This window comes from Camelus bactrianus, chromosome 36, assembly GCF_048773025.1.
Source record: "Camelus bactrianus isolate YW-2024 breed Bactrian camel chromosome 36, ASM4877302v1, whole genome shotgun sequence".
NCBI classification, from domain to species: Eukaryota; Metazoa; Chordata; class Mammalia; order Artiodactyla; family Camelidae; genus Camelus; species Camelus bactrianus.
The window spans coordinates 3304370-3330507 of NC_133574.1; the positions used below are offsets into that span (position 1 = coordinate 3304370).

The 26138-nt window shown below is 42.8% G+C and overlaps 1 protein-coding gene across 4 annotated transcripts; it reads left to right on the top strand.

Annotated features, from left to right (window-relative positions):
• Positions 1-25926, top strand: VSTM2A (V-set and transmembrane domain containing 2A). 4 transcript variants are annotated; one of them, XR_006724364.2, is made up of 6 exons: positions 2-640; positions 2488-2654; positions 3950-4000; positions 6660-6999; positions 23160-23297; positions 23420-25926. XR_006724364.2 is itself a non-coding variant. In XM_010953319.3 (5 exons), the coding sequence occupies exons 1-5, from the start codon at positions 562-564 to the stop codon at positions 23372-23374; spliced, it is 714 nt and encodes a 237-aa protein (XP_010951621.2). In that variant the 5' UTR covers positions 1-561; the 3' UTR covers positions 23375-23424. The 4 variants fall into 4 exon arrangements, 3 of the variants coding, with proteins under 3 accessions (XP_010951621.2, XP_010951613.2, XP_010951637.2); XM_010953319.3 differs by lacking the exon at positions 23160-23297 and having other exon boundaries at positions 1-640; positions 23298-23424; XM_010953311.3 differs by lacking the exon at positions 23160-23297 and having other exon boundaries at positions 23420-25925.
• The last annotated feature ends 212 nt before the right edge of the window (positions 25927-26138 follow it).

Genomic DNA, 26138 nt, shown 5'->3' on the forward strand with positions numbered 1-26138 from the left:
GCGTCAGTCGCGCGCCGCAGTCCGCCCAGGCCGGAGGGACCCGGCCGCGCGACCGGGAAGGAGCCGGCCGGGCAAGGATGCGGCGGCGGCGGCGCCTCCTCCCCGGCAGGCGCGCGCAGACGGAGCCGCGGGCCCGGCGCGCACGGAGTTAACGGAGCGGGGCGCCGGCGCGAGCCCGCGAGGCCCCCGCCCCCGCCCCGCGCCCGTCCCCGCGCCCGTCCCCGCACCCCAGCGCCCCAGCGCCGCGGGGCTGCCGCCGGACCCGCCGCAGGAAGCGGAAGGCGGGCGGGCGGCCGGGCGGGCGGGCGGGCGGGCGGCCGGGCGGCCAGGCTCTGCCCCGCGCTGCCATCGGGCGGTGCGCGCGCAGCCCCGCGCCCCGCGCCCCGGAGCCAGTCCGCGCCGGCGAGCAGCGGGGATGCTGGCGGCGCCGCGCCCCGAGCGCTGAGACCCCGCCGGCCAGACCGTGCCATCCCTTTCTTGGAGGGCTTTTTGCCTGTCGGCTACGCTGGCCACGCTGATGTGACCACCCCCCATCTTTTTTTTTTTTTTTTTTTTAGGGGAATGATGGGGATCTTTTTGGTGTATGTTGGATTTGTTTTCTTTTCCGTTTTATATGTACAGCAAGGGCTTTCTTCTCAAGGTAAGTCTGCGCTCATCGGCAGATATGCATTTGCTTGTGCTGTGTGTGTGCGTGTGCGCGCGCGCGCGTGTGTCTTCTCCACATTCAAAGAATAGCCAGGCAGATGTGGTGAGGTTCTTAGCAAGTCAACAGAGAAACCGTGTTCTGTTTGGCATTTTTCTTTAAAGTTTATTAAATAGTAGCCATGCTCGATTTGTGAGCGAATCTGGTCGGCGCCTGACGGCGAGGTGGGTTTCTCGGTGAGCACAAACACAGGGCTGTGTGATGTGAGTGTGTATGTGTGTGTGTGTGTGTGTGTGTGTGTGTGCGCAAAGGGTAACCACTCATGCATACAAAATCATCCTGAACAAACAGCTGGGGAGAGGGGACTCTCCATGGCTGGCCCTCCTCTTCGACGTGGGCAGTATGCGCTTAGAGTTTCCTTTCTCTGGGGGCCGTGTGACTTCGTTTGCATGTGTGTTTACCAAAGGACAGTCTCCTCCGAGGACCCATTTTTTAAAAAGGCACGATTTGCGTTGCAAGCAGCGACAGCCTGCAGAATCCGGTTGCTCGGGACTTCTCAGGCTGCGGTTGTAGTGACCATTTCAGCGCTATGACCAGATCCCATCTCGGCTGCCAGAGGACTGCATCACTCCTGCAAACCGAAAATGCCGTGTTCTCGTTCCTTCCGGCTTGCCCAGAAAAGTCCTTTTCAGATCCAGAATGTCTCCCGAACGTCTCCCATCTCCTCTGAGTGTGAACACAGTTCCACTGCAGGCGAGATCACGCGGGGATTTCATGACATTTTTGAAAAAGAGACGCTGACGGTGACTCGCTTTAAAAAGTGGGAGCAAAGTGCAGCCAGCCTGATTCAGCCCTGCAGCCCCCTCGGTCCCCTTCCCCATGAGTGCGCATTGTAGTGTGCGCTTCCGTCAGCCACAGACCCCCCCCCAAGACTTTTAGGGCATCCTCAGCTCCTCGTAGACTGCCCCTTAGTCAAGATAAGAACAGCCATCCAAGGCATTCCGTGTTTGAGAAGTACCTTTGGGAGACAGGGAACATCTTTTTCTTTTTCGAGTTTCACCATGACTCCATGAATCTTGCAAACTAGCCGTGCCAAGGTTGGTAAAGAGAAGGCTGGCGGGGAGGGGGGGGGTCCTCTCTCGTGACTTCTTTAATCTGAACAGTCGAGCCCAGATGTGTGGTTCTTGCGTCCCATGATGCATGACAGTTTACAGTACAATGCTTGATGGGAACAAACAGGAAGGTTAATTTGGAATTTGGAAAGGAGGAAATACGCACAGCTGGCAAAGGGCGCGACTTGTTTCACTGCCTCGGAATCGCAATTGCCAGCAACCGTTTTGATGTATCAGGAAAGTGCATTTTGGCAGATAATCGTGACCCGTTCTCTGTTACATGAAACACGCAGTGAGTCATAGATTGTTTAGGAACTTGGAGGCAAGAGGCTGTCCTCGTCTACCAGTTTGACAGATTTGTCTAAAAATGTACTTCAGTGAATCCCTGAGTACGTTTCGGGAGCTACTGCAATCTGACAAAAGGCATTTGTACCTAACTGCACATCTTGGCTCACAGAGGGGAGTCATTGGCAAGCTCGTTAACCTTTCCATTATCTGGACTTGATCGGCAACAAAATGATTTCGGCATGATGCCAAAAATAAGACAAGAAAGAGGCAAAGGAAAAGGGCTTGGGGAGCCAGGCAAAGTCTGCGATGTCACAGAAGGGTTTTTGTTCCGGTTTCCCGCCCCCTCCATCCCCCCACCAACTCCAAGGGACATGTAGTGAGCTCTTAAGAGACGCTGGCAAGAGTGGTGAGGATATTCCAAAAGGGTGCATTTCTGTTTTGCAGCAAAATTTACTGAGTTTCCGCGGAACGTGACGGCAACCGAGGGGCAGAATGTGGAGATGTCCTGCGCTTTCCAGAGCGGCTCCGCCTCGGTGTACCTGGAGATCCAGTGGTGGTTCCTGCGGGGGCCCGAGGACCTGGAGCCCGGGGCCGACGTGGCCGGGGCACAGGTAGCCGAGTCGCGGTGCCCGCACCCGTCCCTTCGCGTCCGTCCCACGCGCGCGGGCTTAGCCTGTCGAGTGTCCAGCGGGGGGCGGGGCCCGGATGGAGCCTGGGGACCCACCTGGCTCTCTCCGTGTGGATGGCGCCCAGGGGGTGAGCATGTGCCCTGGGCACACGCCACGTTGAAACCAAGGGAGGCATGTTGTCCGGTCTTGGTCCAGGAATAGCCTCCCCTTTCTAATACTATTACTGTCAGCTGCCCGTGATGACACTGCCGTGTTGTCACACACACACGCACACACCCGCTCTGGACCCTCGCTGCCCCCTTCAGGGAGGGTAAGATGGGGGGCAGGAATTCCGTCGGGGTCTCCATCACCCCTAGCCCCCACCCGCGTCAGTTTCCTCTCGCGTCTGTTGTTGGTAGAGGGGGGAAGGGGGAGACGGAGAGGAGGGGGCGCGGAGAGAGGGGGGCTGAAGAGGGGGGAGAGGAGAGAGATTGGAAGGAGGGAGGGAGGTGGGGGCTGGAGAGAGGAGGGCGGAGGGGGAGGGGGGAGAGAGAAAGCAGGGGGGCGGGGGAGAGAGGTGAAGGGAGAGAGGCAGGGAGGGGGATGGGGGTCACGGGGGGACCCGAGGCCACGGAGGGAGAGGGGGCGGCGGGGGCGGGGGGCGCGGAGCGGCGGGGAACGAGGGTCCGCGCGGAGACTGCAGGCAATTCAGCAGAAGAGGCGGCGGACGGGTGGGGCCGGGACAAAGTGTGTAGAAGAGACCGCAGGGAGGGGACGCGGGCCCGGGAAGGCGCAGGGGCGAGTCCCGCAGACTCCCGCGCGCCCCGGGGCGGGGGGGCTGACCCGAGCGCGGCCCCGTGAGGCCCCGGGTCCCCGGCCCCGGAGTCGGTGCGCGCCCGTCCCTAGGCCCCCCTCCGCTCTGGAGTCCCCGCCCCCGAGTCCGGGTCCCCCCGAGTCCCCCCTCCCCTCCGGAGTCCCCGACCCACAGTCCTGGTCCCCCGGGGTCTTCCCTCCCGTCCGGAGTCCCCGACCCAGAGTCCCGGTCCCCCCGAGTCCCCCCTCCCCTCCGGAGTCCCCGCCCCCGAGTCCTGTTCCCCCAAGTCCCCCCTCCCTCCGGAGTCCCCTCCCCAGAGCCCAAGTCCCCGCCCCCAGTCCCTTCCTTCCCCTCCCCCTTCCCCTCCCCCCCCTCCCCCCAGCGGGGCCCCCAAAGCCGGCAGCGCCCCCCGCCCCCCCGGGTCCTCTCGAGCCGCAGGCCAGGCCGGGGCTGAGCGTGTGTCCCCCCTCCCTCCTCCCCGCAGGCGGAGCTGCTGCCCGACCGGGACCCGGACGGCGAAGGGACCAAGATCAGCGTGAGTGTCACCGCGGCTGCCCGCCGGCCCCAGGGCACCAGTTAGTGAATTTCCGGTTGTCAAAAGCCTTTTACCTCACTGTCCGCAAAAAAGGCAGCTGGCAAAGGCCGCTGGCCCCTGCCTTACCTCACTGGGCTTACACGCGCTGAAGCGGATTTAGAGCCCATACAATGGAGCTGTTTATCCTAATGGTGTAAATGTTTGAATTAGAGAATCATTTTGCCGCCCGCAGAGGTGCGTGACACTTTTTCCTTGCTCTTTTTGTTAGCAGTTACGTAACTGCAGGAGTGAAGGGGCTGCAATGCTAATATCCACTCCAAAACCACACCCATATTATCCTCCAAAAGCAAGTAAAACGCTGATGTGTGAAAATCTTCCTAGGCAGAAAAAAAGTAATATAATAAAGCATTTAACAAGGAGATGAAATTGTGGTAACAACTCAGCTTTCAATATTATTCCCAACGTGTGCAACGTATTTCTAATGCCAGTGATCAAAATCATAAAACTCTAAAGCCAAAAGCTAATAAAAATATGAAAACATTATCGGGAAGGTTAACCTGTTGAAAATAGAGCCGTTTTTCTACTCTGCTGGTTATTACTTTCCATAACTGTGCCTAAAATTAGAAAAAAAAAAAATCTTTTCTATGCTACACTTCCAGTGAAGCCATATAGAATCACTTTATACTAATAAAATTGCTCTGCTTGTCGATAAATAAGTTTCTGTTACTAGAAATAACATATTTATAAAGAACCTAAAAATCCAATAACCCACATTTTAAAAAAACTTATTCTGAGGCTATTCTAGGGCATAAAGTGGTATAACATTGGGGTTATGCCATAACTAAAAGCGTAAAAAAATATATTGTGCGAATACAATCAAATTCTAATCTAAATGTATAATCTCAACGTGGGAGAAAATATGAAAAAAATAAGATATAAACCAGAAACTCCAATTTATAGTCATAGACTTACTGACTTTTTAGAATGTTTCAATTCTTCTTAGATCACAAAAATAGTTGCTTTCAGACAGTGCTAGAAAAGCTTTGTTGGTGAGATCAATTATTAATGATGTTTTTCTTCAATATTTCGTTTTTCATACATACGTATAATTAGATTGTTTATCCACTATTCATCTTCCACCCTTCACCCACGCCTCGATCCTCCAAAGACCACTCTGCCCATCTTGACCCAGGGAGGCACGCAGTCAGATACATAGTCATGCACGCAACTGCTAACAGCATCATCTCTGCCCAGCGTTCATAGAATCCAGCAAACTGGGAACAGTGCTAGACACCAACTGACATAGAAAGCCTTGGGTGCCCGGTTAACCTGCTGTGTGACCTTGAAACATATTCCTAAGCCAGCAGTTAATTTGGAATTCCCAGACAGCTTTCATAAATTACAGATAGGAGCTTCGTCCCCTAGAGATGCAGACAGTACTTCTGCATTCATCCAGGTGAGAGCGTTTTCTAAAGGTCCTTGGGTGACTTTGCTTTGCAGTCCTTGTGGGAAATCACTGACCGAGACCCCTGAACAGTTTCCTTTACTATAAAATGGGCTAATAATAAAACTGCTCTGACTGCCCCAGACTTCATCAGGTGCTTCAGATGAAAACATATTTGAAATTATTAATTGCCATCCTTTGTACAGAATTACTATACTATATATGTAATTTTTTGCACATAAATACATACTCATTTGTATGTGCAACTCTATATGAAAAAAAAAGGAACATTTCGCAAGTTTTCATAATTATTTGTGGCCATTTGAAAGTATAAAGGCTTATAGTGGAATTTTTTCTCTGTAGATCTTTTGAAACCATCCAAATCCTCAGATCTGGACGGTCTTAAGAAATCCATCATCCTGTCAGTCATGGATAATATATGGTGTATGGCAAATCTGGCTGTTCTGATAAGGGTGCTAATTGGATATTTAGATCTATTACACATTATTTAGAATCTTGTATATTAAACACGATCTTATGTATAATCTTGCTGTTAATCTGGCATACAAGTTATGAGAAGCGATAGGAGAGTTCGTTCCCATTTTGAAAATCAAACCCGTGTTTAATTTGATGGTGTCCCAAGTTCAGGAGCATAAAGACCCTATACCTGAGCCATAGGGTTTCACGTGATGTCAGTCTGCACCCTGAGTCACGCCACCCGTGAATATAGGTCCTATATTTGGGGGGCACCCAGAATTGTAGTAGCCAAGTTGATTTCGTCAGTTCCTTTAGCAGTCATCCCAAAGCGGGGGTAAATTCTCAGTTAAACTCAGTCGTGACCAGCAATGTATTCCTGTGATGTCTCAGAGACTCAGCTGACCTAACCAGGCGCGGGCCAATCCCGTGATTGGGAAATGGCCAAGCGGGTACCACAAGCTGGGGGCTGACAACCACGTGGCCCGTGGAACCTGGCCTTGGCTGAATCAAGCTCATTACAACGCAATCTTGCTTTTTGTTTGTAGGACAGATTAAGTAAGATCTTCTGATTTGACCACTGAGGAAATAAACAGCTTTCTGCCTGTGGCTGGGAGGCCACTGGGACACTTTAATTTTCCAGCGTGATTAGTGAGCTCGGGACCAAGTGTGGGAAGGAAACCACTGGACGTAGCACTTTTTTTTTTTTTAATTTGACCTTTTTTACCTGCAATTTTTCAGACAGTGAAAGTCCAAGGGAATGACATCTCGCACAAGCTTCAGATTTCCAAAGTGAGGAAAAAGGATGAAGGCTTGTACGAGTGCAGGGTGACGGATGCCAATTACGGAGAGCTCCAGGAGCACAGAGCCCAGGCTTACCTGAAGGTCAACGCCAACAGCCACGCCCGGAGGATGCAGGCCTTCGAAGCCTCGCCCATGTGGCTGCAAGACGCCAAGCCTCGCAGGAACGTCTCGGCGGCGGCCGCGCCCAGCAGCATCCACAGCTCTGCCAACCAGCGAATGCCCTCCACTTCCAGCCCTCAAGCGGTAGCCAAAATCCCCAAACAAAGTCCACAATCAGGTATGGATCCCCCTTTACCACCCGCAAACCTCCACAGGAAGGTGGATAAGAGCAGCCAGGTTTCCATATGATGGTTGTAAAGGCAGAGAGCTAGCTCAGTTGGAATGAGGATGCGCTGTGAGACAGACGGGAAGCAAGCTCCAGGCTGTCTTCCCAGAGGGTGTGAATTGTGCTGTTAATTGCTGGCCGTGCTTCAGTGCAGGGCATCTGAGAGCTGGACTTTATTTTTTTCCCCTTCTGTATTTACACATTATAAGCACAATAAATCACGTAATGTTTCAGTGCATTACAAATGCAAGTTCATTCTCTCTACAGATTGATGTGTCAGTAGTGACCCAGATCAAGAGACCTTCACTTAATCAACACGCAAATGACAGAGGCATCCCATTTTCAGGGACCCCCATTGCCTTAAGCAGGACCTGGCGCCAAGGGCTTTTGATTGGGAAGGAGGAATTGGGGCTGCCTGTGATGAAAGTCATAATGGGAGGAAGCGAGGTGGGTGGTGCGGAGATAAGGCAGCTCCTGTCAATGTTGCCCTGGTGCCAAATGAGAAGCTCAGTCACACACTTCCTCAGTCAGCTGTGGAAGCTAAAGCTGTTTTGAATAGCGTTCATTTATGCAGTCACTCAGCCAATGGAAAGTCACTGAAGTTTTAACCATGGCCTGGGATGAGCAGGGCCTGACACCACCCCGAAATGCTCCTGTATTTCGCTCAAACGTTTGATGCAATATTATAGGACGAAGGGACCATAATATATTTACCCGATCATTTTTTTAAAGTTTTTCCCCTTATATCCCTTTTATCATTGAAGAGTTACTACTTGCCACCACTATTGGTAATTAAAAAAATCATATTGCTAACATTAAATTTTTTAAAAAGCAGTCATTTTATCAGGATGATTTATATATATATAAATCTTTATGTATTTAAATATATAGATGTGTATCTTTAAATCTTTGCTTGTAAACAACGCTTTTAAAGTAATGGGTGCCCCCCTGGGTTTCCACGTTAAACCTAATGTGCTGATGGAGATGATCCGTGGTGAGTTTGCCTAAGGCTCCCTGTGAGTTCACACCTGCTTTAAATGTAGGCGAGGCGCTCTCCCAGAATGCTTTTGTCATGGCAGCTCATGTCAGTGTGGTGAATACACAACTTAGCCCCTCTGACGTCCAGTTTTGTCTGACTTTGTCTCATCTCCCCCTTTATTATCTGTTTTCTTTCCCAAAGTAAAGAAAAAAAAACCATGGCTAGAATATACACATTATCTGCACATAATATAAGTATGCATACATGCTATAAGCTATATATATGCTGCATATATATGTATACCTAATGGTTATCATTTCTGTAGCCATTATTTGGTAAAGATTTAGTGTCTTTGGGGACATTGCCCTCCCCTTTCATGCTATCAAAAAAAGCAACTAGACATTTAAGGCAGAATTACAGAGTACCCTCAGCAGACAGTTCACAGCCTAATTAGTGAGAACGGCAAATCATGGAAGTGAAATTATTAGCCTGTGTAGAATGTTCCAAGCTGGATGCCATAAATCCACGCTGGGAACTCAGACAGACAGATTTCCGTATTCCCAGTGAAGGATCCCAAGCATAGAATGAAATGTTCTATCCAGTTCTGAACGCGTTACTTTTTGGATTAAAAAACGTACTCAACGATTTTATTTTAACGTCTCTCTCAGTGTTGCAGTTGGTGCCACCTGGTAAAAGGTTACCTTTCTTCTAAGTTTCCGACCACACTCACTGTTCATTTTCCATCCCGTCACCAGCCTCATTCATTGCTTGTTCTGGAGGAAGGATGAAAGAAATCAGGGGATATGCTGATGCATGGGAGCTTTCACTCATTAAAAGCCATTTCCATTAAAAAAAAGTATCCGCTAGAGCAAAGATTCATCGGAAATGCATTTCAGAAAATTTTTCACTTCTATTTTCTTTTCTACCAGTGAATACTGGAAAATATTTTGTAGGCATTTAGCATCATTTTCTAACTTCTCGTTCAGAAGCGAGGGCAGTCCAGCCCCCCGTTTTATTCATGTGTAAGTTTCTGTGCTTGCACACGTATTGAGTAAAATACGGTATTTGGGATGGATATTTATAAACCATGATATTGACTGTAATACCCACATCCTGATTTATATTTTTGCTTTATAATTTTTCGGGTTATATTCAAATAAAGCTGATTTCAATACCCATGCTTCATTTATTCATTCACTCTCCATCCTCAAGAGCTTATATGCCAGGCTCAGTAATGCAAAAATGGAAGACAGAACTTCCTCTCTTCAAAGAGTTTATATTTTCATTTGTGAGGCAATAAAATATTTGTAAATTCCATTGATCATACATCTTCCATATTCTATTGAAGACAAGCCATGATGAAGACACAAAAATTAAAACCTTGCCTTTAAGGGCCAAGAGTTGCACTAGCCTTTCTGTTACGTTTTCTTGATACAGGAGTCATGCATCACCATAATATATATGACACCGTGGTACCAACCTATTACCCAAGGGCTGGTCCATCGGCTTTTTATTTTCATCATAGTTTTGACTTAGTTGACTGAATCATTTAGACAGAAATACCCAACTCTCAATTTCATACCCTTTTCTGTCAAATAATTTCCGTGTCTCTGTGAAGGAAAATTACTAGCTGGAAGTAACTCAGTATGTAATGTTCCAATTGTCATAGAATTTTACCAGTTTTCCCAGGGCAGATACTTACATGAAAAAGATGGAAAAAGATGCGTACGCGATTACCATCTCAATATCACAAGATAAAGAAAAGACTTCACTGTCATTTCATACGGATAACCCCATGTTTTCCCCAAAGTTAGCGAGCATGTGACTATTTCCATCCAGCGTTATCGTTATGATATCTCTTTTTAAGTTCTTTTAATTCTCCCTCCATTTGAGAATCCACAATTAGAACCAAAATAATGAAGACAAATGATAAAGCCAACAGATGAAACTTGGCTTTTGAGCATCTTCGTTTCTCTTCTCGGACTCTTCTGACCTCTCTCCAGTTGTAACTAACACTGAAGAACCGCCCTGCGGATGCTCCGAGGTTGATGGCCCCTGATTCTAGCAGGAAGTGGTGTAGTTCCATCTTCACAGAGAGCAGAGACTTAGCTGAGATCCCGCCCCGTCAGCACATCTCCAGATACCTCAATAAACTACTTCTTTCAGAAGCCAGACTTCCCCTCCAGCCTCCACCCTCCCCCAGTTCCCATCCTCGGTTCCCCTCTGTCTTTGCTCCCTTCTGCCGGTCCCTTCCCCACACTCCTGCAATCAGGCCGACAGAACCGCCCCTGCCCTGCCCCAGCCTGGCAGCCACACCCCCAAAAGGTGCACAGCCAGCACCCCCTCCCCTGAGGCTCTCCCTCCTGGGTCCTGGACCTCTCCATCTCCTTCCCACGTCAGTCCTGTGCGGGTGCTCCTCTGTTGTGGGTCTCCTAAAACTCCCGATTCCATCTCCACATCATTTGTCCTCAGATCCCCTCTCTTTCCTGAATTCTTCCTTTAAATGTGGCTCTTTTCCCATTCTCCACGCCCTGATCTTCTCATCCATTCCCACGGTTTCAGCTGCTCACTTTTCCCTAGAAAACGTCTCGGTTCACATTCTCATTCTGATTTTCTTCCTGGAGAGGCCAGACTAGGGCTCACCCTAGTCCCCCCAGAACATCTCCCCATGTTTGCCCCAGGAGAGATGTGCAGATGGCTGACACCAGCCGTTGACACGGGGAGCCCCTTGTCCCCACCCCGAGCCTGCGCTGGCCCTTCCCACTGTGCCCAGCGCGGTGGGAAGAATTCACGCTATGCCAATTTCATGAGAGATAATAATAAATTGTTGTTTTAAGGCACTAGGTGTTAGTGTGGCTTGCTTTGCAGCAGTAACTATTCAGGTCAGGTCCTTAAACTGAAACATTCAAAATCGAATTTATCTTACCTTTCTCCCTAAAAAGAAATGTTCTTCCTCTGGTGTTCCCAAAATCATTTGTTTTCTTTTTTTTTTTTTTTTTTAATTGAAGTATAGTCAGTTACAGTGTGTCCATTTCTGGCACGCAGCATCATGTTTCAGTCATACACACACATACATATATTTATTTTCATATTCTTTTTCATTATCGGTTACTACAAGATGTTGAATATCTTGTCGTAACCCTGTGCTGTACAGAAGACATTTTTTAAATCTATTTTATATATAGTAGTTAATATTTGCAAATCTTGAACTCCCAATTTATCCCTTCCCGCCGGTAACCATAAGATTGTTTACTACGTCTGCGAGTCGGTTTGTGTTTTGTAGATGAGTTCGTTAGTGTCTTCTTTGTTCTTTTTTCTTTTTTTTTTTTTTTTTTTTTTTTTTTTTGTTAGATTCCATATATGAGTGATCTCATATGGTATTTTTTTTTTTTCTCTTTCTGGCTCACTTCACTTAGAATGACGATCTCCAGGTCCAAAATCTTTTAATAACATCACCACCTTCACAGGTCCTGGGGAAACCTTGAATACGTTCCCTCCTCTTGTGTCAGTTGCCATGATGAGTTAGCCATCGGTGCCGCTAAACGTCTCTTCAGAGCATCCTTGGACAACTGCCTCCTTTGTGATCTGCCAGCATAGCCTTCGTTCTCAGCACAGACCCACGTCTTTCCTCATCTATTCCAGCAGCTCCTCCTTGCCTGTTTTTATTGTGAGACACGGACCAGATCACAACAGAATTAAGTATTACACAGTTACCATTTCCAAAGAACCGCCGCCACCCTGCGTGGTGCAATTTCCAGCCCTTTTTTCTCCCGATTCCCCGATCCTCACACAGAATCTTCCAAATCGCTCTTTCCTGGGTATGTTGCCTGTATCTCTTACCCTGTGACTTTGCACGTCCTCGCGTGGGTCCTTCCCTCTTCGCTGAGTTCCTACTCAAAGGCAAATCCCTTTAGAAAGGCTTCTCTTACTGTCTTAGAACTGGCTGTCTCCTCACTCCGATCTCCGTAGCATTTTTTTATACTTACTGTGAAGCTGTATTGTATCATTTTCCCCTCTTTTCGATGCTGCCATTCCCACATGCTGGGAAACCTCAGACTCAGACAAGAGTAGGTGGTCACCCTGAAGATAACTTCTTGGCTCCAAAGGTCACCACGTCCCTGTTCATTCCTCTAAGTGCCTGCAAGAAGTGGAACTCATATTTGGGGACAAAAGGAGACAAGGGAGGTTCTGGTAGATCTCTGATTTTATCTTTTTTTTCTTATAATTATATTTGCATAGATAGATACCATTGCCACCATTTCAAAATTGATCCAGATGCCGAAAGAGTGTTTCTGCAAGTGTGTAGTGCTGGTCACCCGCCCCGGATTTGCCAGGGGGCTTGTTACAAATTCCTATTACTCCAGGACCCCACCCTGCACCTGTTGAACTGAAATCTCTGAGCCAGAAATAAGCTTTTTTCTCTTTTTCTTTTTACTGAGTTATAGTCAGTTTGCAATCTGTCAATTTGTGGTGCACAGCTCAATGCTTCAGTCCTACATGGACATACATATATATTCCTTTGCATATTCTTTTTCACCGTGAGCTACTGCAAGATCTGGAACATATTTCCCTGTGTTCTACAGTATGAACTTCTTTATCTATTCATTTTTATGTGCGGTAAATTATGAGAACCATGCCTCTAAAAAGTTCTTATAGGTGAGAGAAAAAAAATTATAATAATATGGCATCTGCATGTGTGTGATGCTGCAAACGGCTTTTTCAGAAACTGGTCTTTTGCTGTTAATTGGGTTGTGATGGACTTTTGTGGCGCTGTTGGCTTCATTTCTGAGCTCAGCAGTGGGCACGTGTCAGAAAACTGGCCGTGGTTTCGGTGTGGTTATGTTTCCACGTGTGGGTAGGAGTGATTCTCTGAGCTTGGAAAGATGATCATTGTGCTTTCGACATGATGTGAACCTGAGCGTTGCTACAGCAGGTGGAAGCCGGGAGCTCTGGGGGGCCCTGCTTGGCTCACGCACGTGGCAGCCTTCCCAAAGTGGCCAACGTTAGCGCGAACGATCTTCACAACAGATTTCAGAGCTGGTGAGGGGAGGGAGGTGAGGGTTTGAAGGGCCTGGGAGGAGATCACTTTTCTGATTTTAAAATATGAGCAAACAGTTGACTGCATCTAGATAAGAGGGCCAATTGTATAATCCAGACCTCGCTGTGGATTTTGGTTTAAATGATCCAACTTGGCTACTTACACGGGTTCAATTAACTTGATCATTGTAATTCTATCAGTTAAACGATTGCTGTGTGAATCGAGTGTCTATGAGGAAGATGAAAAATGGATCTGAGGCCATGCTTTGGGTAACAGAGGCCAGGGAATTTGCTGGAGCTGTGTTTGAACCAGAATTACATAGATGAAAAGTCTATACTGACTTCTGCGGTATATTTAACTATATTTAACTTAACTCACTGAAATTCAGTAACCAGCTGGGTCTGTAAAACCAAGGCTCTGTTGTGAGCTGGAAGGATTTTTCAGTGCACGGCCACCTTAAGATTCCTTAAGGTTCACTTGTGATCACCAGGAGCGCTGTGATGGAGACGGGAAGCGGAATTTGCCAATGTTTTAAGCTCTTTAAGGATGTCGTGATCCTTGAGATTTGAGGAAGCTGCTGGAAAGGCAGTTTTCTGGGTGGGTAACCAAGGGGTTGAGAAGTCGCTGGAAGGACCTCATTCTGTTGGTCAAAAAGATGACAGGTTCTCAAAGAGGAGAGGCAAGGGTTCTTTCTTCCAAGGACACTGGGACAGGTGCCTTCATTTCAGCTGCAGAGGGGCAGAAATCTGCACAGAGATGCTCCCTAGACTCCTGAAGCCTCTCACCAACAGAGAGAAAGGTTGCACATATTTCATTTCCATCAGTTACAGTTGTGTGGTGCTCCACTTCCTCATCAATTAAACAGGAGCTGTAGCACCGTCCTGACAGAGCTTTGAGGATTAAGTGGAATTGTACACACAGAGAGCATGGCACTGATCAGCTCTCAAAAAGGTGGCAACCAGTTGCTGCATTAATATGGCCAGAATGGCATGCGCTATTCTTGTATTTTTATTATTATTAGCAGCCGTGAAATGACGAAGGTAAATGGTTTCCATCGCCTGGCCCCAGTGTGGCCAGTATTTTCCTGGGTGGCTGTCTGTAGGTGAGGAGTTGAAGGGGCAAGACTAATTTATTATTCTTAATGAAGTTTTATTAAGTTTCATTGCTCACCATTTCACAGCTTCCTTATTCCCTTCTGTCACGATGCCTTTAATGGGTGATAAATGTCCCCTACATAACCACGCCGTGCTGGCCACCAGCTGTCTTGCCCAACGTTGTAGCCACATCCTTATTGTGCGAAAGAATAAAATTCCAAAGGAGTTTTAGGACCACGAACTCTGTGACCTGAATAAAGAACATGTCTTTGGAAGCCAAAGTTCTACACACTGGCTGATATCTTAACTAAATCCAAGCTTTCAAAAAAAGACCCTCGGAATTTTTTAAATCACAAAATAATTGCACATGTATATTTATATTTTCATATACATATATTTATGTATACATATATTACATATATTAGATTATATATTACATATATTTATTGTATTCATACACAATATATGCACATTTATGTATATTTATAGTTTATATCTGATATATAATATATTTATTTTATATAATATTCATATCTACTTTATATATTATATAAAGGTTTATATCTGTGTATATTATCTAGGTATTTAGTTATATATAGTATTTATATCTTCTTTATATATCTTAAACATATACTTTATATATCTGAAAACATAAACAAGTGAGAATTTTGTTAAAAGCTTTAAAAAGAGAGAAAATCAAAATGGATTTAGAACCATGTAATAAGAAAGGCGTAGCTTGTGGTAGGAGATAAACACAGAATTGGTTCCTAGATTCACTCTCTACCACCTTGTTAGTTGAGTGAGCTGCACACAACAGTCACTCTGAACCTCAGAGTCTTTATAAATAGTTTAATATATTATATAATATAATATAATATAATCTATTATATAATAAATATATTTATATTAATATAATGAATAGATTTATATAAGTTTTATATTATTGATATATTAATAAATATATTGATATATTAATATATATTTATATAGAGATGAAAGAAAATTAGTGTGGAAAATTAAAACTGTAAAAAAATAATAGCTGATGAAATCAAAAGTATAATAAGGATTTATTTAATTAATAAGTGACAAAAAAAAACACATGATTACAATTTGTGACGCAGATTCGAATGAATTTTGATTAATTAAAGAGCTAAGCAGAGAGGAAAAATTTGACCAAGGACAATTAACATAAAATCAGACACCTGAGACTTTGAAGGCTTAAAGTGCAAAATAGGCAAATGAAAATAACATTTTACTCTAAATCACTTGAAACATTTGCTTAATTAAATCAAGTGTAACCAATAAGTGATTTAATAGACGAATATATTTGTGTCTAATAATCAGGAAAAGAAGGGAAATTTTCAGTTTTATTGATGCAATGATTATGTAATCCACTCCAAATGACCTAGAGATGTTGAGAATGATCATGTTACAATATTGATAAAAACAAGATAAAGACATAAATGTAAATCAATTCTCCATATGGCAGCAATAACCAAATAAAAAGTCTTTGCAACTTAATATATAATCCTTAATACTAACTACAAGAAAAAGGTATAAAATATCTAATTTTTAAAAAAAGAATAACAAATAAGTTGTATAAATATAAAAATCATCAGAACAGTTTGTTAAAAGAGTTTAGGTTTGAGTAAATGAGTAAACATGCTGTTTTGGGATGGACAGTCAGTATCGTAAATGCCAGGTGTTTCAAAAGTATTTGCAGATCTGATGCAGTCTCAATCAAAACCCTAGTCATTTTTTAAAAATTGACACATATAATCCTGGCAAAGTTTTTGAAAATCATCACGTGTCATCCAGGTTGCAGTGACTCACACATTCTGCTGTATCAATATTTGCAGGGTGAGTTGGTACTTCCCTTCTGGAGGAAAATTGGCAGGAAAGATAGGGCTTTAAATTGTGCGACCCGTTGTCCCTGAAATGATGCTCCTAGGAGGAAATTCCAAGGAGCTCGGGAGTGAGGCAGACCCAGACCCATGAACAGGGATCTGCCCATGACTGGAAATACTCACCAGACCAAGAGCAGGAGAGTGTCCCAATGAGCATGGCAAAACCATAGGATAAATACTAAGCACCTTCTAGAATCATGTTTTCAAAGAATGTTTAGAAGAGAACCAACATGTAACATAATGTGAAAAAATACAGGATACAATACTTTAAAGTGAAAACTAAAAAATACTAAATTTTAAATCAATCTAAGACATATGCATAGAGAAATGACAAGAAGAAACCGAATGTACATCAAAAGTCAAGATACCTTACAATTTTTTATTATTTGATTCCTCTGCTTGTGATGATAACATTTATACAATGATAATTTATTACTTTTGTTATCAGGGAAAAAAAGAACATTATTGTACATTTCCCAAATTTAAAAATAGCCCAGTGTCAGACAGCCCATCAGAGAGAAAACAAACTTGTATTCAACAAAGAAACAAAGAAAATCAAAGTAAATAAAGGTCTGGTATGATTGTGAAGCTCCTAACAAATTAAAAATACACATACATGCACGTACACACATGCATATGAATATTAAAAGTTTTACTGTGAAACTGTAGTCAGGGGTGGCCAGCAGCATTGAAATTAAGAACGTTATATCTTATTTCCTGGTGCTAGGTGGAGAATCTGACCGTCAAATTATTCCTGTTTTTCTAAACGTAGTGAGTGTGATCTAGATGAATTTATATTGTTGAAATAAGTTAAGCACATATAAATAAAATCCATCAATAAAATGACATGCAGTCATTTTTCCTCTCCATAGTATGAATCACTGACCCCCTGGTCTTGGGGGAGAACAAAGTAGTGACCCCTGGTGCAGTCAGTGGGAGCTCCAAGGAGACTTGGAAATGATAATTATGTTTTATTTAATATAACTGCTTAAAAAAAAAAAAAGCCTGAGAGAGAATTTTTGCATGAATTCTGAATCCTATAGGCATTAAAAAAAAAACCACTCAGTATAGGTTAAACTCTCAGTCCTTGAATTAAAGCAAATTGTAATAGTTGGAGCACCTTTTATCAGCTTCCTTTCTCAGGGCATCTGTCCTTGCCTACAAGGGGACAGGTGCTCTTGGTCACAGCCACTCAGCCAAGCCATCCTGCACTGACACCAACTGTCCTCAGAGTTTCCTCTGTTCTGTTCCCTGAGTTGCATGTGCTTATTTAAGCCTTCATACAAACACTGTTTGACAACATCGTATCCCAGCAAGGTGTGGATTAATATCCACCTTCTCCTTATGAATAAAGAGTTTGCTAATTAATAATGAAAACTTCCATGCAGAAGGCATATTTAAACTCAATGAGTAAATAGTTTCAAGCACTTTAACAGCATTAATTTAAATACCAGTAAATGTAGAGTTAATAATAAATCACTCTTATTTATGCATTAAAGCAGTTATTAAATATATGTAGCATTAAACTGAATTCTTTGAAAGCATTTGTTGTTCCACTAATGTATATTGTTCTCTCATTTTGTCAAAGCCACTCATATTTCCATGTAGGCAGAATTGAGAAGTATGGAGTTTTCAGGCATGAAGACTCTCGGGTGAGATTATGATGCAAGTCAGTTTGTAGCATCAGGCGGAAGTGGTTCTGAGTCTCAGCCCCCCCCCCCCCCACCTACTCGCTGAGTAAAGTTGAGCGTGTTGTTTAACTTCTCAGTTCCTTAATCGGCAAAATGATCGTAGCAGCCTTTCAGGACCACGGACAGAGGCAACACAGTCTTAGCTGTGGCGCCTTAATCGTCACCGTCCGCACTAAGATGGGTTCTTACGCAGATGCGTGAATGATGATGAAAATGTGCTGCTTTAAGATGCGCTTGGACTCAGCAGGTGGGAGGCAGCGTCGCTTTTCTGTGTCCATTCTTGAGTCGCTGCAGACAGTAGGAACTCTGGGAGCCTGCAGGGATTTGTTGTAAGCAAGACAATCTGGAACATTCTGTGGTGAATGGGGCATCAGCCACGCACTTTGTCACCTAGACCTTGTGTACGTGGGCACTTTTCTCCCTCAGCTACAATAAGAGGCCTTATAACTAGAATAGAGGTGAAAATTTGCTGACTGAAGGAAAGCAGGAAAGAAAATTTGAACAGCTGCTTGCTGCCAACATGCCTGGGCAAAATAAAATAGGTAATTTATGTATTAGGTCAAGATGAGGCATATTTCTTTTAAAAATGGATTTCTGGAAGAAACTGGCTCTGGACCCATAAGAATCTATTAAAAAAAGATATTCTTTTCAAAAAAAAATTATAGGATAAAATTATCCTACTATTTGACCTTTCCCCTAAAATTGTGATTCAGTATGTGCAAACCTGAATAAAAACTGCATTAAAAGCTAGCCCAAGTTTTCCCCCATAGCTACTTTCATATCCTAAAGCTGGCATTTGTAATAGAGAGACAAGTCAAAGGCCTGTCTGTCCCCAGAGCTGTAAGGGACACCCCACTGTGTTTAAGCTTGGCCTCTTCACAGGGCAAAACAATTGGGGTGTTGCTTCTTTTATTATTGGAAAATTTCCATTTTTAGGTTTGTTCATGTGATCAGCATCACTAATATTCACTTCTACAAAATAAAGATTCTGGAGTCAGACTATGGGATCACAGCAGGAGAGAAATTGTGTTCTTTCTCTCTTTTTTGCTTCTTTTGACCCCACTACATACTCAAACAAGAAAAGAAGAGAAAAAACTAAATCTATAGGCAGGTGCCCTGAAATTGTGACTCCCATATCAAAATCAAGAGTTAGGCTCACATAGGAAATTAATCCATCACAAAATAATCACAGCCGAGAGAGGATATTTGAAGAGCTGGAAAGAGTAGATGGAATAAATTGTCTAGACAGTTGTCCCAGTGCTCTCCTTTCTTCTTTGAATTAAAGACCCCCATCCTCTTCTAAAGATCTTTTTGGGAACCCTAGAGCTCTGGTTCTCTCTCCCCACCACTAACTAATGGTGGCACTTTGAACAATCAACTTAACCTCTTCTGGTCCCAGATGATCAAATTTGAAAACAAAAGTTTGGGAAAGAGAAATTCATGGAAAGAGGCGGACGTGTAAGGATAATGGTGGACCCACCTCTCATTCAAATATTTAAATGAATTTAGAGGAAGCTTTAAGCTCAAAAAGCTTATACTATGAAAAGTTCAAAATATTATTATATGATAAGGCATTTGGGACAGTATATGGAGCAAAAGAAGCTTTACTTATTAATGTTTAGGAAAACAAAGACGTTAATGATGTTTTCATATCCAATATTTATTAGTTCAGATTTGGGAAAAAGAAGTTTTCTATTTTTTTTCTCCACAGCACATCATAGCCAGGGCATTTTCTCTCAAAAGATGAACGTAAATTTAAATAATAACTTCACATCTTGATTTGACAGACGTGGAGACGGGGACGGAAGCTTACTTTGCCTCAGGGAGTTTCAGAAAAAGCACATATGTCGAGTTGATCTGACTGTGTTGCTGTTTCTTCATTTCTGTTCCTTTGCTTTACAACCTATTAACCACGTAACCCAGGGTGAGCTGTTCCATGCCGCCGAGTTACATGTTCCCCATCTGTATGTTTGCTGTTCAGGGATGTTGAGAGGATGAACCAAGACAATGTGTGCAAAGCACCTACTGCGTGTTCCCTGACACATAGTAGGTACCCGGTTCACTGTAGCCATTTTGAAGATAGATGTGAACAAGTAATAGCTCTGTTAAATATTCTCATGATTGTAGACACAGGAATGAAATGGGAGCCCAGAAGAGGAAGGAGCTACAAGGGAGCCAGAGGTGAGGGCCAGGCAGCCTTTCCAATCTGGTCCCATGAGGCAGGAAGATGGCAGTGACCGTGATGAGATGGTGGAGGAAATGCCCCTTCTCCACCTGACCTCTGAGAATGCCTCAACCACTGTGCTCTGATTGTTTTTGTTTTGTTTTGCTTTGCTTTGCTTTGTTTTAAAGAAATAGATGGAATTTTCTGATAGTCTCTGAAATAATAATTATAGATAGTGAAGATAAAATATTCCAGGCTTTTTTAAGATTTCTCCTTGGCTAAACTCTCATTTGTCCCAGACACCGTCTTGAGAGATGCTGCTCAGTGAAGGCTATGCGTTCCTCGCTATTGCAGGACGTATAAAAAGGGCCGGAAAATGGAAGCCAAGTTTCTGTAGTCATTAGGCTTCTTAGGAGTCTCCGTTTGCAAAATGAAGAAAATGCGCTGCCTCCCCTCCCCTCCCCTTACAAAGGCATGAAAATTACACCTGACAGAACACTATGGAAATCTTCAAGCATAAAAACAAATGAAAGGCGCCATTATTCAATAGGAGTCAAAGGACACCATGAAATCACATTCTGAGTCAGAGAGGCATCTCTTGACTCTCTCAGCCAGCTCTTCATTTCGGCATGCTATCTGCGCATTTTCTTCACATAACAGCACAATAGTATCTCCCTTTCTTCTTCACAGGGTATTGTGTGTTGGAGGCAAAAGTTTCGAAACTCAGGGCATTGTTTTAAACTTTGCGAGTAATAAAAAAAAAAGCTAAAATGTCACCCTTGCCTTTAATGATCTTTTAGAGTGATCAGTGAGGACAAATGTAAAAATAATGATTATAAGTCAGTATAAGCCATGCGCAGGCTATAGGAGAAGCAAGACCAAAATGGCTGCTGAAGGTCGGAGGAGAGAGAGCTTACAACTAGTTGGTGGGAACAGACTCAGTGGAAAATAGGATATTTGAGGGCATGCATGACCATCTTAGGGCCATAATACATTATGGATAACACATTATGGCATGGAGCAAAAGAAACCAAATAAAGCAGAAATGAGCGGTCCAATGCCACGTTTCACATACTGATAAGAAAAAAGAAATACATAAAACAGTAGTACACAATCATTCTGCTTGTGTTAGAAAATAAATGAAAGAAACAAATACCTTATTTGAAATTTCAGGAGTGGCTGCAAAGGAAATTAGAACTCAGGGCTTCTGACTGCAATCCTGAATCTCATTATTTTAAAAAAAAATAAAATGTTTCTATCCATAAAAATAAGAGTAGAACATGACAAGCTGCCAAAGTTTGCATTTGATAAAAAAAAATTGATTTTTCTCTAGAATAGAATGTTATGTTTGCTAAATATTGGTTATATCCAGGAAAGTGTTCATCTGAATGAAAGTGATTATGAAGATTTGTTAAAATTACACAGGACAAACGAAAACATTTTAGAGGCTCGGGTTTCACTGTCTAAACCTTTGCAATTAACAAAGATAAAGGAGCACATATCTTCTTCATTCAAGACATACACAAACCCTAGAAAGAAGAGAAAAACAATCAGTGATTTGATGACAAAACAGATTTGTTTTAGAATTGACTCTACAGTAAAAAAAAAAAAACTTGTAATTGGCTTGACAAGGATAAATTTCATTTAATTAAAAATATGCTAGGAATCGCATTACCTAGAGTGGATGAATGATTACAATCTGAAAAAAAAAAAAGTGCTGTGTTGCAATGGTTTATTGCGTATCTGATGGCAGTTTAAAAGTTTAGTCTTAAAATACCTTTCATAGTATATCATGGGGTTTGCTTCCAGTGATACCACGCAGGTAAATTTTGTTTTAACTTGCACATCCTGGACATAATATGATAGGAAATGTTGGGTCAAAATAAAGTAGCTGTTCCCTTTGAATTTTGAGAAAGAAGGCTTGTAGTACACAATTTCAAGCAATTTGAGCCAATCTACCATGGTCATGCTGAAAAGGGAACCATTATTTCACGAAGTACCTTTCTTGAAGAGTGAAATTTTTTTTCCTTGGTTTTGTTGTTTTTAGCATTTTTTTAAGTCTTTATTCAATGTCAGATGTACTTGGAGTCAAGTCAGGTGTTGGCAATTTGAAGAGCCACAGAATCAATTTTTTTCCCTTTCTTTTTTTTTTTCAATTAAATAAATCCCCATCAAAAATCTCTCTTCGAAAGATACTAAGAGCATATATCTAATTTTGGAAAGCCCTCTTGCTAAGTGGATTGTGTATATTTTCCTTGCAAAATATTTGTACTTAGAACTGCATAGGGGTCATACGGTTACATTTTTTTTACTATTTTGCACTTTTGAACCTCATCACCCCTCCTTGAATGAAGCAACGCTCCCCAGAGACCCACTACGAACCTCTGGGTCTTCTGTTAGTAGATTTCTGTGTTAAATGCATGGCTCACCCCACAAATGAGGGCAAATCAATGGCAGAATGAAAGTAACATATCTGAGAAACAGTATTGTGGGTTAGAAATAAACAGCCCCGTTAGAACTCCCAAATATGTACTCTACAGTGTGACCTTTTGAGAACATGTGTTTCCACCTCAATTTCTATCATTGCCAATGTGGACCTGAATATAATTTAGCTGAAATGTGTAAGAGATTGATTATTCCTACCGTCACCCCTCTTCAAACTTTCTAACATTTGTTGAATTTAAAAAAAAACAAAAACAAAGAAAGAAGAAATGCTTTGAGGTTCGTTGCATTTTTGTTTTCTTACTACTAAAGGTATTAAATACCTCATGTGTAGCTGACTGGATTAAAATATGGGGAGAAAAATGCAAAAATACAATTTAACCTGCTCCCTTATGGAGGCTCAGAGCTCTTTCAAAAACGTCCAGTTCTTGGTAGCACTAACGTTTTCTTCAGATTTGAAGGATAAAAAGTTGGGAAAGGTTTTCCTCTGAAAGCCGGTGCTCAAATGCACCCATGCCAGGGCGCGTTCTGCTCGCCCTTAAGAAGCCTGCTGCTCTCTCAGTCTGGGTTTCATCCCCTGTGGCGTTATGTTCACACCGGATAGTCAAACAGAGAATGTGTTTTTAGGTACCAGTCTAGGAGCAATCGAATGACTCTAGAGTCACGCGAGGAAAGAGTATTTGGGTTTGTTCCTCTCGGTGTTCCCAGTCGTGGGACGGCGTTGTTTGAGGACAGACAAAAGCAGACAAAGACCACTTCCTGGGACTGAAATCCTCTGTATGTGTTGTCGTTTGCAGTGCATGCCAAGACATTCATGAGCACCAGAGCCAAGCTGGCGAGCTAATTAAATATATATCTGTATGTGTTTAAAACAGCCTAATAAGGAGCATTGGAAATCTTCGAGATGAGCGAATATCTTATAACTTCTTCCGCAGGTGCGTGGATAGCTACAAGCCATGGACTTTCTGTCCTGCTTCTTGTTTGTGGCTTTGTGAAGGGTGCTTTGCTTTAGTCTAAGGTGTTGACTTTGTTCCAATATCACTTTCTCTTCTTAAAGCAAAGAGCAAATCGCCTGTAAAATCTACGGAGCGGACAGCAAAGTTGACCCTAAACTCCAAGCACCACCACTCTGCACCCACTGCTCTCTAGTTACCCACCCAAGGAGCGCCCGCCTTCGGAAGCATAAACGGAGAGGCTGCCTCACACTTTGTTTATAATCTTGGCCAAATCACTGATCTTTCATTTCAAGAGAATTAGTGTGACGTGATGAGACATTTTTTTCTAATAGCAAGATCTATTTTTTTTCCCCCTTTTCTTTCGGATACTCAGAGCATCATTTCACTGACTGCTCAGGGGTTGGCCTGACCGTCATCGATAGTGAATATTTACTACAGATCCCACTGGTTTCCTACTAAAAGATCCATTCTCTGCAGGAAATGAGCAGAAATCAAAAGGCTACAGAACACAAACTATCACTGAACAAAACCCCCGTTTGGGGGCAAGAACAAAATTATCAACACTGCGAGTCAAGAAAGAAAGCATTGTCTTAAATAAGGAATAATAAAAGAATTTTTTTTTTAATTTTTCCTTTCCTCTTGGGTTTTTGGGGTTTTTTTTTTTTTCCTTTTTCTTGATTATACTTCTTGTATGGTGGCAAGTGGTGATTTTGGCCAATCCCTGTCAATCCTGGGAGGTTTATATAAAAACATTCTGAGTGTTCTAGATTTCAGTGCATTTTAATTCATTTTGCAATTCCTGTATATGCCAATGACAAATTCTGTAAATTGCTTATAGTATGTGTGAAATAGCATTAAAGTAGATAGAGAATGACCCTCATGCAAGCTGATTTTTATCATTCTATATATAAATATAGACATATGAATATCTGTATGTTGGGCCATCGACCAACCCTTTTTTGATAAAGCATTTGTTTTTTCACTTACAATTCATACATTGTGGGACTTTTGTAATGCACTGGTTCACTTCCACAGGTTTGACAGTTGCAGATGGTCCTGACTGCCCTCTGCTTCCTTCTGGAAAATGCATCTTCAAAACTGTATCGGTCTCTGATAAAGGAATTGATTGTGTTGTGTGTATGCTGTGTTAGAATTTGCTACGTTCCTTTCTCTATGGTGTTTATTCAGGTCTGAGGATCTTTTGACTCTGAAGAATGTATGCTGTCTGGTTTTGACAGCCATTCCTGGATGGTCATCATTTTTATTGTCAAAGAGCAACGTTGTTCCTGGAAAATTTGCCGTGGAAATGGGGATGGGGAAGGCGAAGGGGTCATCACGATTCCTTAAATTCCTGGAAGAACACTTCTCACTGTGGCTAAAAGCGCTGCTTCCTTTGAACCTTTATGATTTTGGCGAGCTTTGTCATTCTGTTATTTGCTGCTAATTACATTTTCATGTCTCCTAATTAAAGATTAAAATTTGGTTGTTGGCTAAATCTGGTATGCAAAAGATGACTGCAAATCTCTGACTAAAGAAGACGGTGTGCTCCATTTTCATTAGTTGAGCGAATTATAACATTAAACATTCCAATCCTATTTTTGGTGTTATGGTCATTCAGACTATTTGATTTAGAACCTGTTCACTACTCTGGCAAAGAATGATAAGCAGAATTCTCAGTGTGTTCCATACGCACTATGGAATAGACACACAGACACAGAAATGACCTAAGTTTTCCTTCCAGAGAGATTCTTCCATTTTCTTTCATAACAAACCAGAAGATCATCACTGTAGGACTGTCAGTGGGAGCCTGAGGTGCTGGACTGAAGCTTGAAAGCAATGAATACCTCTGCTTTTCAAAGGTAAATGCATTGATTTTCTGCAAGTCAATTACAAGCAATCTGCATATTTTCGTAATATTCTTGACATCATCTTCTGAGAAATAATGTTCCATGCTGAATCTTTTATTAGCATCTTTCTTGTTCATTTGGTTTATTATTTCAGTCTAATGAGAAAAATAAATAAAAGATGGATTGCACTATTTTATTAACCTAGAAATTTATTTTCTTTCAAAGTTGAATGCTTAAAATACATAAAATACAAAGATAAATATTATTTATTAATGCCTATCTGGACTCTAGACACTGCATACATTCAAGCATAAATTAGTGTTACAAATTCAAATCCAGCCACACTGGGAAAATTCACTGTGTAATTTACTGTGTAAAAACCCAAAGTTGAGGTCATGAGATTGGTCAGTTCTAAAACAAGACAGCCACGTACCTTTATCACTGATGCTCACCATTCTCGCTCATAATAAAGGCCATTGCACAGGCTTGGGAAGAATTTTATTAGACTCACAGTGTCAGGGTCCTAAATAATGAAGATTTCTTTGTCAGAGCACCACCAAGAGTCAGGATCACTGGCTTCTTTGAGAAAGAACATGGCATTCAGTCTATTCCTCCAAACTGGAAAATTTAATGTGGAAACTTCAATATTGGAACAGAAGACATAACCAATTAAAGACACGTCTAGTGGTTTTCACCTTAAATTGTGTGCCTCTGGGATTTTATTACCCTGTATGTAACCATGACAATAGAAACAAATAAAGCTTGAAAAGTACGTTATATGACTTTCTCAACCTTGATTTCCAAGGTTAGATAATAAACATTTTTCTAAGGCGGGGGGGGTCATAAAAAGTTCAAATTGCTTACCTGAATTTAAGTAAATTCTTTAGTTCTTTCTTAAAGACATACAAACTGCTTACAAATGAAACAGTGCAAATGAAAACATTTGAAGATACGGTAGCAAACCCACTGAAGG